General features: G+C 38.4%; 1 protein-coding gene across 1 annotated transcript in view; it reads left to right on the top strand.

Moving 5' to 3' along the window:
* Window positions 1–2,954, top strand: part of LOC109929205 (EF-hand calcium-binding domain-containing protein 9) — an 11,006-nt gene extending 8,052 nt beyond the window's left edge. The window contains exon 4 of the mRNA XM_020528987.1: window positions 2,811–2,954. Coding sequence (XP_020384576.1) covers window positions 2,811–2,954 — 144 coding nt within the window. The remainder of the gene's footprint in view (window positions 1–2,810) is intronic.
* The last annotated feature ends 13,729 nt before the right edge of the window (window positions 2,955–16,683 follow it).

The following is a 16,683-nucleotide window of genomic DNA, read 5'->3' as shown; positions in this document are numbered from 1 at the left end:
GATGCTGCTTGGCCTGCTGTGTTCATCCAGCCCTGCACCTTGTTGTCATGGGTACAAAATGTACAGTGTTAATGGCTCAAGGTGATGTCATTTCAGCAGAGTGAGAAAAGGTAGATATTGAACAGATTTTATGCAAGCACAGAGATGGTGGTGCTGATTTTGGGGGGTAGGGGGTTTTGGTGGAAGGTCTGTGGGGAAGTGAAGTAATGGGGCAAAGCAGAAGAAAAGGAATGGCTTTCCAAATTCTACTTTTCCCTTAGTGTCACACAGTTCACCTTTAATTCTTCCCTTCCTTGAACTGTTTCCAATCGCATGGATTGGGGCCAATATTCAGTACAAACTCCATAATGACTGTAGCCATACGTGCATCTAACCTGTTTCTTGTCAGGACATTGCTCCATTTTCTCAGGTTCTTTGTCTGCATTGCATTTAACTTGTCAATGTCACCACTGCTTCTGATATGTTTCAAGATGTGTGACCTTTCTTGTGAGCTTTGAGAGCACTCTTCATTTAAAATCAATATAATGTTACTATTTTTGTGTTGTAATATTGTGAGGAAAGAAATCATTTCAACAGATTAGCGAATGGCAACCTTTTGGCTGTAGCCTAGTTGTTAAGGTAACAGAAGTTAGTCACATTGAGAAAATGGTTAATCCAGTGAAATCGAAAACATTATGCATGCATACAGCTGGAGTAAAATTTCCACTCAATATTTTCCCACTTATCTACTGTGCATATGAACCACTAAAATGACCACAGTAAGTAACCAAATAAGTTTATCCTCTCCTTAATGTTAAAATGAAAGAAAAAGAGGACCCTCCAAGTATTAGCTTTTCGTTAGGTCTAGAGCTAGAAGCAAATGAAGACAAAAGCCGTATGTATAATATTAAGGTTAATTCTCTTTTCTGGAAGTGAAATTTGTGGCAGCATTTTTAAATAACCCAGATCACTATGTTCCACTAGCTTCCCTACTTCCACCATTTCAAAATAGCCATTAAATGGGTGCTCCAAACCCCTACTGGAGATGAATAGAACAACCATAATTAGGTCAATGTAACTTATTTTGAAAAAAGAAATATATTTGAATCAACCTGTTCAAAGATGTTTTTACGTACCTCTGGGGCAGGTGGGATGTGAACCTAGGCCTCCTGGTTCAGAGGTAGGGACAATAGCACTGCACCACAAGAGCCCTCCTTATTTGCTCATGGGATGTGGCCAGCACTGCTAAAGCCAGCATTTGTTGCCCATCTATAACTGCCATAGACAAGTTTCACTGAACACCTTCTTAAACCTTTCTGTTGTTCTTTAGCACAACAGAGTCACTTGTTAGAGTCATTTCAGAGGACAGTTAGAGTCCCCAACATTATGGTGGGACTAGATGCACATGTAAGCCAGGCCAGAAAACAATGGCAGATTCTCTTCCTTAAAGAATATTAATGAATCGGATAGATTTTTACAACAATCGATGATATTTTATCACCATTATTACCGAGACCAGCTTTCAATTCCAGATTTTGCTGTTAGTTAATTGGATTTAAATTCAGTTAGTGTCCTCATCACATTAACTGCAACCTTTGGAATATGACAAACATTATCATTGATATCACCTCTCTGCATTGCAAAAATATAACTTATTCATAAAAACAAACAATCAATAAGTACATACAAAAGGGTTCTCATTCTGTTCTGTACAATCTTTCCAATGAGGATAACAAAACACGAATGAACCAGTGATATCACCGTTACGCCACAGTTTACTCCTAACTTTACATGATATTGTGTGTGAGTCTGAAGTACCAACATGCACTACACACCTTATCGTCATTAGTACATTCCTGAAAGAAATTGTTACAGTCCACTTAGAAAAACTACCAAAGAGCTTGTAATTTCTTTTTGGGGGTATGGGGTCAGGAGGAGAACTGACGCTCCTGCTGGGCTAACCTAAATTAACCCAACCCTCCATCTCTCTTGCCTCCTCTCAGTTCAAGAAGAAACTGGCTGGGTTCCACAACACAGCTGGTGGATTTTCAGTACTCTCCATTTAGTGAGCCGTACTGAAGGAGAAGTTTGCCAGTGGAATTGTAATGAAGCTTGACTATAAAAAACTGTTGGCAAACTTTGGAAATATAACCACATTTTGGTGAATGATTTTGCCCAAGACAGAAGTAACTATAAGGATGCTTACCTCTTTTCTTTGTTCGTTAGGAAGACTATGGAAACTTGAGTTGAAGGCTTAGTAAGCTAACAGTTAAGTCATTTGCTTCATTTCCTGCTGTTCCAGATCATATTTCAAATTTGTTTCAATATTTATCAATAAGGTTGGTATGTGTGAAGACAAATCTCAGAGTCTGTTTATCCTGGGAAGAAAACATTCCCAAATAACCTTGGTACTTAACCACTGTAAGCAACAGTCACATTTAGTTTGTGATAGCTAACAACTGTCTAAGAGAGGTGTTCGAAAGTCAGGCACATGTTGACCAGTAGCTTGAAATATTACCCACATGATACCCAAATAAGTTGGAAGCACTTAACATGCTTCAAAATTCTAGAAGTTCAATTTTTTTGTCCTCTTTCCTCTTAAAATGAAGGTGCATTGAGCCGAGAAAGGTGACAGGAGTAGAAAATGACAAAAAAAAAGTTTTAAAAAGGAGAATAATAATAAATCATTAGTTCCAGAAGTATGGGCTCATTTCATCATGGTCAATTTTGCTTCCATCTGAAAATCATTAAGATTAGAAAGAGGAAAATAAAATTAGAGAAAAATCTTATTTTGTCAAATTCATTTGACATTGTTTATTTATTTAAACCAGAACCTTACGTACAATGAATTCAAGTTGTTTATCATGGCCTGCTTAGATAAACAAGAAAAGACTAATGAAGATAAAAGGAAAAAGAAACAGAAGCAACCAATAATGGGATTATTTAGTCAAAGGAATTCTCTGCTACCATTGTAATTGTGTCAATTGAAATAAAATTGGTACACTTCAAAGAAGAATTTGAAACATCAAATTGATATTGACAAAATCATCTTGTTTCTTGGATTTGCACCTATATTTTTGTTTTAACTTAAATAAATTTTAATGAGCAGTGCTTCTGGCAAAATTCTTTTTGTTTTGAATTGTTAAATAGATAATGCCAATCTATGTTGCTGCAAATTTCATACATCGTTCTTAAAAATTGATCACCTCATTACATAAAGAAACAGAATAAGTTATACAACATCTTTCACAAATGCTAAAGGGGATTGATCAGGTGGATGTTGTAGATGTTCCCCCTTGTGGGATAGTCTTGAACAAGAGGGCATAGAGTGATAGGACGGAGAACTGAAACGAGGAGAAACTACTTCTCTCAGAGGGTTGTGAATCTGTAGAACTCATTGTCTCAGTAGTGGAGGCAGAATCAATCAACAGATTCAAGAAACAATATAGCTTTGTTTCTGATGGAAAGCAGGATAAAAGGCTACGGGGAGCAGGCAGGAGAGTGGAATTGAGACCAGGATAAGATCAGCCATGATCATGTTAAATGTTGGAGGGGGCTTCAAGGGCTGAATTCCCGCTCTCACTGCTAATTCCAATGTTCCTAGATTCCTACCTCAAGCAGCACTTTCAACCTATACTAGCGCCCAGGAGAGACAGCATCACAGGCTGCTGTGTGACTTTACTGTGATATCAACATGGAATGTCACATGGGTAACGGCCTGCAAAATTAGCTGTCCCTGAAGAATCGATAAAGCTTGCAGTGTGCCTAACCATTCCATGCTAGCATTTATACCCACTGAAAATGTCTGCCATCATCTAAATCTATCATTGTAGTGCTTTATTCATTTTGCCTTCACGTTTGTCTTAAATATGTCGATACTATTTGCTTCATCCTCTCCCTGCAGTCGTGGGTTCCAGATTCTTAGTACTCTTTGGCTCAAGGCCCCACTAGTGAAGTGTGGCATTCCCACAGACATCTGGGAATCACTGGCCCAAGACCGGGGAGGAATATCCAGGAAGGCATCAAGAACCTTGAGACTGGTCATTGGAAAAAAATCGTAAGCCAGGTGAAAACAGCGAAAAGAACATGCCGCCATACCAGTGCCCCAGCCACCGCTTCCTGTGACCACCACCTGCCCCAAATGTAACAGAACCTGCAGTAGCTGCGTTGGTCTTTACAGCCACCTAAGAGTGAGAGAGAGTCATTCTCGCCGATGATGACGACGACGACGACTCTTTGGACGAGGAAAATTCTTCTGAATTCCCTATTGGATTTCTTAGTGATTACCTTATGTTGATGTCCTCTGGTAGGCTCTTTCTCACAAGGTGATGTATTCTCCTGTATTGATTCTGAGCGAAAACTTTCATAGTTTTAAAGACATCTATCTGGACACCTCAGCTTTTTTTAAAAAAGCGATGAGACACGCTCTATATTCGTTTCCTGCAATGTATACCTAAGTATTTCTGGATTGCAGCCTGCAGAAGAACACTATAGCCAGAACTGTTGGAGATAGCTCCCAGCAATCAAAGATCAGTGTCGTTGAGAGGTCTTAAAGTCCAGCAATAAAGAAGGAGGGAGAGAAGGATTGTTATCAATCTATTGATTGAAAAGCCAACCTTCCAACTGTCAGAATAGTAACTTATAAATTCTGTTCTCTGGATTATCAGGCTTCTAAATTGCCAATGTACATCTAGAGTACTGTAGCCATAGTGTATCCTGATTCATCCTCAGAAGATAATTTGACATCAAATACCTTTCCATGTGGACTAACTGTCCTGGACTTCACACGCAATTCTTGCAACAGGACCAGATCCCTAGCTTTTAGCTGTAACGGAGAAAGGAGTAAGAGCTTCCACATCTAGCTTAATACCCTGGTAACTGCAGAAAGCTAAACTAAAAATCCTGGTTCTCTAGGAGCTTGACCCCACCCATTCAGGTTGATTCTATTGTTCCAACTTTAAAAAAAAATCCCAAGACCTCACAAGCTGTTGACTTCATTGGCTTTGAGCAGACTGCTTTGCGCCTTTGTCTCAAACTTTCTTCATTAAAAAAAAACCCACCACGTCAAAATACATTTTGTAAAGCCATAGCATCGTCACACCTCCCCCCTTATAAAATTTGAACCATCAATATAAAAAGATGGTTTCATTTTTAAAAACCTTCATGTTATGCTATTCATACACTACAATATACATACATTACATTTGCTCTAAGCATGCAAACATTCACTAATACAATCCATTTCAATCCTATTTTTTCCACGACCAAACACGTCCATCTTCATTCATCAAAGTTGCAACAACATGTCAGCAATTGCTATCTCTCATCCAGCCACATGTATTATTTTCAAATTGAATGGCTGCAATAATAAGCTCCATCTACACAGCCTGGTATTTTTAAACTCAAAGTTTTTGGAAGCATTTAAGGATATGATCTGTATATACAACTGTCTCATGCAATATAACTGGCAATATAAAAATAGTGAAATGTTGCAACACCAACTCCTTTCACAAGGTCTCTTTATCAATTATGGAATATTTTTGCTGATGATTATTCAATTTGCTGGAAAAATACCCAAATAGGTCTTTCTATCTTCTTGGAAAATTACAACACCGACACCCACATCACTCACATCAACAGCCTCTTTGAATGGCTTTGCCTAATTAGGTGTGGCTAAAACTGGGGCAGTAGTTAACACAGCTTTCAGGCTGTCAAATGCCTTCTGACATTCCTCCGTCCACTGAAATTTTCTGCACTTCTTCAGTAAGTCAGTCAGTCAGTGGAGAAAGCATGCTGCTAATATTCAGTGCAGACTTCCAATAAAACCACTCAGTCCCAGGAATTGTAGTACATCCCTCTTTGTCAATGATGTTTTCACATCCCATGGGGCCATTTGTCCACATCCAATAACATGGCTTAGGAACCTGACTTGGGGATTTGGCCCTTAGCCAGCTTTATCAACAAGACTGCCTCCTGAAATCAATCGAATAAGTCCAATGGATGCTCCAAATGTTCCTTCCATGTGTGACTAAATATCACCACATTGTCAATGTACACGGCACAATTAGATAATACTGAAATGACATTATTTGAAATGTGCGTGGTGCATTTTTCATACCAAATGGCATGACTTTAAACTGGTACAGTCCATTCAGTGTCACGAAAGCTGAAATTTCCTTCGCTGTTTTAAATAAAGGTACTTGCTAGTATCCTCTGAATAAGTCCAACTTTGAAATAGAAGTTGCTTACTGAGCCTTGTCAATACAGTCTTCCAAATGTGCAATAGGATATGAATCAGATTTTGTACCGACATTGACTTTGCAATAATCCACACATAGTCATCTAGTTTTATTACTATTACTATGCTGCAAATCATTTCAATTATATTGTCTTTGAGCATGTGTTCAACCTCTTTTTGAACCTGTGTCAGCTTAAGAATTAAGACTATAAGGATGTTGCTCAATTGGAACGCCATTTCCTACATCTACATCATGCATAATCAGATTAGTACTTCTCAGCTTGTTCCCACATATCTCTCCGTGCGATTGTATTCTCTCTTTCAGGTCATTTCAATTTTCCTCTGGAAGTTAACTCAATAATTTATCCAAATTTTTGAGAACTTCCTCATTGCCCAATTTAATTTGAGGAATGTCCAATTTGAACCATCTGAACTTGGTTCTTCACTTGGTGTTGTAACCGATAACACATTCTCCTTTTGCTTTCCTCCCACATCAAAATACCTTTTGAACCACACACTAAGATTTCTTTCTCTCTGGCATTCTTATCAAATAATTCACCTCACTCAATATCCATTCGATTTGATAAGGCCCACTAAACTTTGACTATAAATGTCCACCTATCACTGGTAGTAATACTAACACTTTATCACAACTGGCAAACAATGAATTTTGGATTCATTGGTTGTTTCCTGTTTCATCGCATGGTGTGCCACATTTCAATGCTGTCTAACCAACTCATCTGCTCTATTTAATCTTTCCTTAAAATTTGACACATGATCCAACTATGTGGTCTCTGAACTCTGATTCACCAATTTCTCCTTAATTAATTTTAGCGGTCCTCTCACCTTGTACAACACACTGAACTTAGTTGATTCATTAGGTGCATCCCTAATTGCAAAACGTACGAATGGAATTCCTTTATCCCAATCCTCTGGATAGTCTTGACTGTAAAGCCTCAACATGGTCTTTCAAGTTTGATGCCGCTGTTCTAATGCTCCCTGTGATTCTGGATGGTATACAATAGATTTGAACTGTTTATTCCTAAGCTATCCATAACTCCCTTGAATAACATTGATGTAAAATTTGACCCTTGATCTGATTGTATTTCTGTGGGTAGTCTATATGTAGTAAGAAATTTGAATAACTCATCTACAATCCTTTTAGCCATGATGCTGCATGATGGAATGGCCTCTGGAAATGTTGTAGATACATCCATTATGGTCAACAAATACAGATTCTCACTTTTTACTTCAAGTAGGGGTCCTACTCAATCAAGTGAGACTCTTGTAAAAGTTCCTCAAATGTGGAAACAGGAATTAAGTGTGCTGGTTTTATCACTGCCTGAGTTTTTCCAATTACCTGACACGAGACATATCTGGCAAAATTCAACCACATCTTATGCAGTCCAGGCCAGTAAAAATGTTTTTCTATTTTCCCTGGAGTTTTCCTTACCCCAAATGACCTCCTGCTGGTATATCATGTGTTACCCACAACACCACCTTCCTATAACCCGCCAGGAATACTTGATGGACTTCTGCCAAATTCACATCTGCCTGAATGTGTGATGGTCTCCAATTCCTCATGAAGACTTAATTTTTAAGATATATCATTATGATACATTCAGATTCTTCTCGTGTGTGTGCCTTTTGACACAACTGTTTTAATTTTTTTTATCTTTCTGTTGTAATTCAGCTATTTTCTCTGAATTAAAAATATATACTTTGTCTTCCACCTGTTCTTTTTTGCTTCTCAACCATTTAATCAAACATAGCTTCTGATAATTGAACTTCAACTGCCTGATCTTTACTCCTTGATTTCTCCTTCTGTTTCAACCTCTGGCTTTATGACCTTATGACCACACCATCAGGAAAACTCCCAGGATATACTTCCTGTAACACCTCAGTTGTCTGATTTTACACCGGCTGTTTAACCAGGGTAGGCATCACTCCCACCCATGATCCAGCTATATCATTACCAATGATCAACTGTATTTCCAGAACTGGGAATTTCTCTATTACTCCTGCCACCACTTCTTCACTTTTCACTGGACTCTCCAACTTCACTTCTTATAATGTAACACTACTCTTCTCACCACGAATTCCACATATTACCACTTTTTCTGGTAATACTCCTTCCAAACTACATATCTCCTTCTCTCTCCATCAATGATTGACTTGCTCCCTTATGTCTTAAAACCTTAATTTCATACCTACTCCTCCTGGCGTATATGAGTAACCTGACTCTCGCAAGTAAATTTTTTTTGAAGACGTTTGGTATTTTCTTACTAACCAACTCCTGGCCAGGCTGTACATTCTTTTACAGCTCTTTAGCTCTTTCCACTGTAATTTCATTTACCACTTCAACAAAACTCACTGACTTATCTTATTTTCCATCTTCCCACTGCTTTTCCTAAACCACCAACACTGATATTTTCTGTGGTCTACAGAAACACCTGAAGTTTTTTTTTTACTTCTCTTTCCCCTTCATGCGTTTCCTTTTTACCCTGTGGTAAACTCTCTTTAATATTTTCAATACGATCTTTTCCCTTACCACCTCAGGATTTCTCTTTTCCCCAATTTCTTTCCCTCACAGATTGAAATTGATGTCAGAAGCCAAATTTTGATTTACGAACTAACTCATAATCAGCTATCATTTCCGCTTTTAATCTTGCAGTCTTAACTCTCTGTTCTTCCACGAGTCCTCACTACTTCAGAAGTGAATTTTTGAACTCCTCCAAAGTAATTGTCTAAGAGTGTCATATGTCCAATCAATTTTCAACGCCCTTATCCAACTATCAAAATTACTTAGTTTGATCCTTTCAAACACTATTATGTTTGATCAGGTTACTTCCTTAGATTCCAAAAAAGTTTTTGGCAGGCTTGTGGGACTAGCTATTATGCACTGAAGATGGCATTTTTCACCTCATCATACTCCCCAGATATCACCTCTGATAGTGATGCAAATACCTTACTAGCTCTACCAACCAACTTTGTTTGGATCAACAATACCCATATGGTCACCAACCATTTCATTTGTTTAGCCACTTTCTCAAATGAAATGAAAAAGATTTAAACAGATTCTCATCAGGCCTTCGGCTATGTTGGGATTGCTCTCTATCACCGTCCTCATCACCACTCTTACCTGTTACCTCGACCTCTACCATTTTAAGTCAACTTTGAGTTTTCAGTTCCAATCTCTGAAATTCAAAAATTCTCTGTTTCTCCCTTTCTTCTGCTTTTAATCATAGTTCAAATTTTTTCATTTCCTTTTCTCTTTCTCTTTGTTCTGTCAGGACTATTCTTTCTTTTTCCCTTGCCATTGCCTCTAATTCAAGCTGTTTCATTTGCAATTGAATTTAAGCAATCTCCAATGATTCTGATTGCATTCCTAGCAAATTGTAAGTGCAGAGCTATTGCTATAATTATTTCCGCTTTACTCAAAGGCACAGTCAACTCCAACCTCAACCTGTTTGCCAATTCCAAAAGCTTTGCCTTGCTCACTTTCTATAAAATTCCAGAAGTGATTTCTTCTACCGCCAGGAAACTCTAATGACTAAAAGAGTCATTATCACACAAGACACACCCTGTTTAAATCAACCAAATATAACACCTAAGATAAAAAAAAAGCCAACACTCACCACTCATTGCCTTTGAGTTCAATAATCCCAAACTCAACTGGAATTGGAGGTTTTGATCCTGACAAGAGCTCCCAATTTGTTATGGGCTAGACCAAACCCCCTCAAAACATGTCAAGGAGATAGCCTGGACCCTAACTTTTTTTTTAGAGCCAAGTGTCAGGCATACCATTCCAGATGCAATGTGATTGGTCAAACTACCAGACTTGAAGCAAAACACAATATATTCATACACCAGAGTTAAAATACAGACAAAATGAAATGAAAAGAATTGGCTTAACTATAACTCTATCAAAACACTCAACAAAATAATAAATTACTCATTAACTGTTCCAATATGGTAACATCCCATAAACCCACCCTTGGCAAAGGCAAATTCTGCAAAATAGACTGTCTCACAAGCAATTTTAGCAACAAGAGGAGAACCCCAGCTTTTTGCTTCCACATCCAACTACAAGACCCTAGCAACTGCTACTGAAAGCTAAACTAAAACTTCTAGTTCTGTGGGATGTTGATCCCACTCAGACAGGCTGCTTCTATTGTTCCAACTTAACAAAAGGCCTAACAAGTTGTTTACTTTATTGGCTTTGAGCAGACAGCTCGACACCTATGTCTCAACCTCTCTTCATTAAAGAGGAAATACACCTCTTAAAGCAATAGCATCTTTACATAGAGGGAAAAAAAGTGGTACCATGCACCTCCTACTGGTGGCAAACTCCAATACGCATCAACATGGCTTTCAATAAGTTTCTTATAAGTAGTAATATATATAACCACAGTCTGTACTCATTCTTAGCCACATTGCAATATCTTCTCTGCCCAACAAGACTTATTGCATGGGAAGCAGGAAGCTTATTTAAGTTAATTCCCAATCCCAGAATTCACATTGTCAACCACAGTGGCAATAAGACAGGTGAGCCTACATCCACGTCCACAGTGTAGTACTAAGTAGTATTCTTGAAAAACATTTGTACATTGTTAAATCTAATTTGAGTCCACATGTTATGATTCCAAACTAAAACTGGGCAAACAGTGAATCCTCAAGGATTCATAAAATATACAGCCAAATCAATATGATGCATCATTTATAGAAAGAGTGGAAAACGAAATACTCAAACAGGTATGAAGGATCAAAAATTAGAAAGCTTTAAAAAAAAATCTTTTTATAACAATTGACAGTGGTTACATGTTGCCATTAGGCTCACTCTTTATTCTGGTTCAATGAGGTATGTTTGAGGTCGGCGAAGTCAACAATTCTGGAGAGGTGGCTCAGTAATTTATAATATTTAAATGAAGTTTTGTTCCTCAAATCTTGTGAGCTATTTGAAGATAATGGCTGTGGAGATAGGAAGCAAGCAGCCTCAGAGACGTGCATGAGCAGACATCCATAGCTCAAGGTACTCCTACCTCAATGTACAGGTAACAATATTGATTTAAAGTATAAAATAAAGCCCTGTGGCAGCCATGGGAGAAAACCATCATAGCCAGGGTCTGAGGTTAAAACAGAACCCAAGAGTCAACAGTAAAGGAAAGACACTAAAGGCAGGACAAGACCTTGGAAGATTTTAGGAGCGTAATTGAAAACATGCAGGAGAGTAAAAAGTAAGCATCGATCTGAAGCAGACCAAGATCTTGAAGACTTTGAGAAAAAAATGCTGGAAAATGAGAAGACTCAAAAAGGAAGGGAAAAGTTCTTGGAAGACTTTGATTACAGGGCTATAGAGTAGCAAGATTCTAAGGGTGAGAAAAAGAACCTCAGAGGACTTTAAAGCTTGGCTATGAGTTGGCAATTGAAGACTCAGGGTTGAAAGACTTCCACAGTAAGAAGAAAAACCAAGTACTCAACCAGGTCAGTCTGACAGTTATCCATAGGGATGACAAGTCCACTAGAGAACTTACCATTACTTTAACCATTTGATAATAGGGAAAGCACATGAAGTGGGAGCTATTGGAGTGGCAGTTTCAGCATGTCTATGGAACAGCTTACAGAAAAAGTAGCAGCACTATCAAGTCAGCACATTTTTATATGCTGCAGGTTCAATAGAATCATAGAATTTTCAGTACAGAAGGAGGCCATTTGACCCAAGGTGTCTGTATTGGCTCCTGAAAGAGCTACCCAGCTAGTTCCATTCTGTAGCCCTATCTTCAGGCCTTCGAAATTCATCACTTACAAATGTATATCCAGCTCTCTTTTGAAACTTCCTATGGAATCTGCCTACACCACTCTTCCAGCAGCGCATTCCAAATCCTAACAACTCTGAGTAAAGAAGCTTCTCCTCATCTCACTTCTAGCTCACTCACTGACAATCTTGAAGTTGTAAACCCTAGTTACTGACATACTAACTACTGAAAACAGAATATCATTCTTTACCCTGTCAAGTTGTTCATCATTTTGAACATCTCAGTAACACCACCTCTTAATCTTCTCTGCTCCAAAGAGAATAAGCCCAATTCTCTAATCTTTCCTTTTATCAAAAATCCCTCAATCCTGGAATCATTCTACTAAATCACTTTCACACTTTCTCCAGGGCTTTAACATCTTTAAATAAGGTATCCCAGCTGAGCAAAATACTCCAAATTTGGTCTGAACAATGACTTGTAGAAGTGTGGCATCACTTCCTTGCTTTCATTTTCTATGCCTCTATTTATAAACTTAAGGAGCCCATAAGCTTCTTAATAACTATTTCAATGTGCCTGGCCACCATCAGAGAATTATGCACTTGAATAGTGAGGTCCCTCTATTCCTGCAAGCCCTTCAAAGTTGTACCATTGAACCTATATTCTCTCTCCATGTTTCTTCTACTAAAACATATTACCTCATATTTCTCTGCATTGAAATTCATCTGCCAGGTGTCTGCCATTCAGCCAACTTGTTAATGTCCCTCTGAAGTCATTCAATGTCACCCTCACGATTTGCTATTCTCCCTAGCTTAGAATCATCTACAAATTTAAAGATTCTATCCTCAAAACCCATCTCCAAACAGTTTATATCAATAAAAGCAAGGGTCCCAACAACAATCCCTGCCAAACACCACTTTCGACTTGTCTCCAATCTGAGAAATGCCCATCTATGCCTACCCTCCGTTTCCTATCTTTTAGCCAACCTCTAGTCCATGTTGCCAAGGACCCATCAATCCCAAACATTTCTAATTTGTTAACCAACCTGACATATGACACTGTATCAAATGTTTTTTGGAAGTCCAAATATACAACATTCAAAGCATTACCCTCATCCACTGCCTGTGACACCTAACCAAAGAACTCAATTATATTTATCAGAGATGACCTGCCCTTGGCAAAGCCATGTTGACTGCAATTTTCTCTAAGTGTATATTTCACTTATCCCATTTAAAGGCCTCTAGCTATTTTCCCACTATTGATGTCAAGCTCAAAGGTCTGCAGTTTCTTGGGTCATCTTTTCCCCCTTTCTTAAACAGCATCATATTTGCAATCTTCCAGTCCTCTGGACTGACCTTGTGATCACAGAGACCTGGAAAATTTCTATCAACGGCTTCACAATTTGCTCCCTTACCCCTCTCAGCAATTGAGGATGTATCCCATCTGGACCTGAATACTGTCAGCCATTTTAGCCCCTCTTCTTTATCTATCACTATACTGCTCAGTTGCTCAACACCCACATTTTCTATTGGGCCATTGTCACAATTTTCCAATTTGGCAAAGACAGAGGCAAAGTACTCATTTCGTACCTCTGCCATACCTTTTGCTTCAATGAGCAGTTTTACCCTGCTTGTCCTTTACGGTTCAATCTATCCTTCACTAATCTTTAACAATTAATATGTTTGAAGAACATTTTACTATTTGGCTTAGCATAGCCTGCCATCCTTTCTCATACTTCCTCTTAGCCTTCCTTATTTCAGCCTTTGAGATACTCCTGCATTTGAGATACTCTTCTTCATTTCTATTGCTACTATTATTCTGATATGTATCATATGCCTCTTCTCTCTTTCTTATTTTCACATCAATATCCTTATTCAATCAGGGCACTCTAGCTTTGGATACCCCACATTTATTTCTCATGTGTGTTTACCTAACTTGGCCATTATTGGTCTCCCTTTTGAAATTCTCCTAAGTTTCATTCACGGTTTTATCCACCAAAGGGCATTTCCAATTAACCTGCTCCAGTTCAACTTTTAGACCCTAAAATCTACCCTACTCTAGGATCTTAATCATTCACTGATTTCTATCCATTTCCAACTTAATATTTAACCTTATTATATTGTGATCACTATTTCCCAAATGCTCCTTTCACTTGGTCTATCTCATTTTTCTAGGACCAAATCCAGCACAGCTCCTTCCCTGGTAGGAGAGGAAATGTATTGTCCCAGAAATTTCTTCTGCACACATTATAAGAATTTCTCCCTTTCTGTGCCCAACACTCTACCCTAGGGTAACTGAAATCACTAACTATCACAATCCTACGAGTCCTGCAAATTTCCATAATCTACTTACAAATCATCTCTTCAACTCCCTTCTCACTATTTGGAGGTCTATTATACTAATCCAACAAGGTCACAGCTCCCTTCCTGTTTCTCACCTCCAGCCATATAGATTCTAATTCAGTGAACTGCATTTCATTCAAGGGCTATGAAACCATCTTTGACCAAGACTTGTTACACCTCCTCCCTTTTTACCCACCCTGATTCTACTAAAAATCTTATAACTTGGGACGCTAAGTATCCAATTCTTTTCTGACTTGAGTCATGTTTCTGTCATTGTTATTATGTCATATTCCACCCCCACCCCCCAGAACAGTTTCTACATCCAGTCCTCCAGACTTGTTCACTAATCTCCATGCATTAATATATGTGCAATTTAACCCTGCCCTTATCTCTTTCTTGCCCATTGGAAGCTGACGATTTCTTTGTTCACTGTCAATACTCAAAGCCTTCAATAACTGATGATATTTCAATAAGACAAAATATAGAATAAAATACTATGGATTATTGATTGAATGTTCAATGTGTATTTAATCCCCCCTAAAAACTTAGTGACGGAATAGGCAAGTTTTAATTAGTGATCTCATCAGTTCACTGCACAGGCAGGAATCGGGTCCAAAATCAGTCTGTACTGCAACTAAATATTGTGTCATCTCTGACATGGTCAGAAGAGTCAACCCCAATATAAAATCATCCTCCTTTGGAAAGCCGGCCAAAACACCAACAGAGCAGGAATTAAAAGCCATGAACTATATTTGTTTGTATAAGGAGTGGTTCCAAACAGCTTCGCAAATGCAACAAATATCCAACAGGGGGAGCCAAATGCTCTAAGTGTGGCCAGCTGGGAGACTTCAGAATTTTTTGCACAAATGAAAAGAATGTCCTTCAAAAATAAAATTTCCAAAGAAATCATGCAACAAGCAAAAAAAGTTCAATAAATTAAAGATACAGAAGAAAAGATGAAGACATTCCTAGGTTGGGTCAAAAGGAAGTCAAAACAGATTTTGGATGTTTGAAATTACAAGGTTTCTGAGCAAAATTTAAACTTGACATAATTGTTTGTTTCAAAACCGGCAGACAGCTTGCCATGGTGGAAGTCTGTGAAGATCACCAGAAGGCACAGATTGAAAGGTGTATGGGCAAATCACCACAAAGCTCAGTCACAGAGGATTAAAAGTAAGTGAGACATTATATAAATTGAGGAATCAAAATACCAAACTGTTGAGCAGAAATGCATGTCCTTGTCTAGGTCTTTTAGAGAGATTGGATACAATACTCCAGAATGAAGATGGTGAGAATTTGGTAGTTGCATTACAGAAAGCAGGATTAAATTGCCATTGACAGGACCAACGGAATACTGGTCAGGGCTGCCCCATGGGATTTACATTCCAGGTCGAGATGGACCTTGACGAGCCTTCAGTAACATTATTGGGATCAAAAGCAATCTCAAAAATGCCTAAACAGATACAGAGTTTCAGGCTTAGGCTGATGTGGTATGATTGGAACAATCTATGTTCCACGCATGGTGCAAGACAGATAGACTCTTGAAGGCAGCAGTTAATTGAGCAAAGATAGGATTCTATGTCCAGATGAATACAATTTTACGAGTGACCAACACTTTATCGGCAACGGAGGAAAAACTCAGAAATTTATGTAGCTTAAAAATCTGACAAGGTGTGCAAGTGTGGTGGAAATATAGTCCAGCAGCCAAAGTACTGAAGAGTTGTTATAAACAGCAAAAACACTTGATGACAATGGAATATTTATTGATGCATGATCATAGAATAAGTACATCAAAGGCGATGAGATGTGAAATCCTACAGAGATTATATTGGGCATCTAGGTAGCACAAAGTGCAGAGGAAGAGCACATCAGTGTGTTGGCCAAGATTTCAAAAGGCATAGGATTACATATTATCATGTCAAACATGAGCAATACACAGCTAAGTGCCTACAAAGTCAATGATTTCATTAAGATTTCTAGAAAGGCCATGGCAAAGGCTAACAACAGGTTTGTTCAGTTTTAAAAGGGAGATGTATTTATTCCTGGTTGACCATTTTCTAAGATGGATCAAAACGGTATGCCTTAATTCAACCACAGCAGACTCAATGAGCACCGAAAAGATCTCTGCCATATAGTTTTCCTGAAGAATGAGTCTCAGGCAATAGACCTCAATTTGTGAACAAGGATTTCACAAAGTTCATTTTGGAGGCAGTATCAACCACGTGACAAATTCTCCACTCCATCCTCAGTCAAGACTATGAAGTCACTGATACGTGAGAATCCAGAGTGGGAAATAGCTGAACTTAGTTACAGAGCAGCACAGCTGAATAAATCAGTACTTGACAGTGGAATCGCTGATGGGAAGGTGTTT

Source organism: Rhincodon typus, chromosome 12 (genome assembly GCF_021869965.1).
Source record: "Rhincodon typus isolate 14 chromosome 12, sRhiTyp1.1, whole genome shotgun sequence".
NCBI lineage: Eukaryota > Metazoa > Chordata > Chondrichthyes > Orectolobiformes > Rhincodontidae > Rhincodon > Rhincodon typus.
The sequence above is the reverse complement of the archived record's forward strand: the minus strand, read 5'-3'. Positions and strand labels throughout refer to the sequence as shown.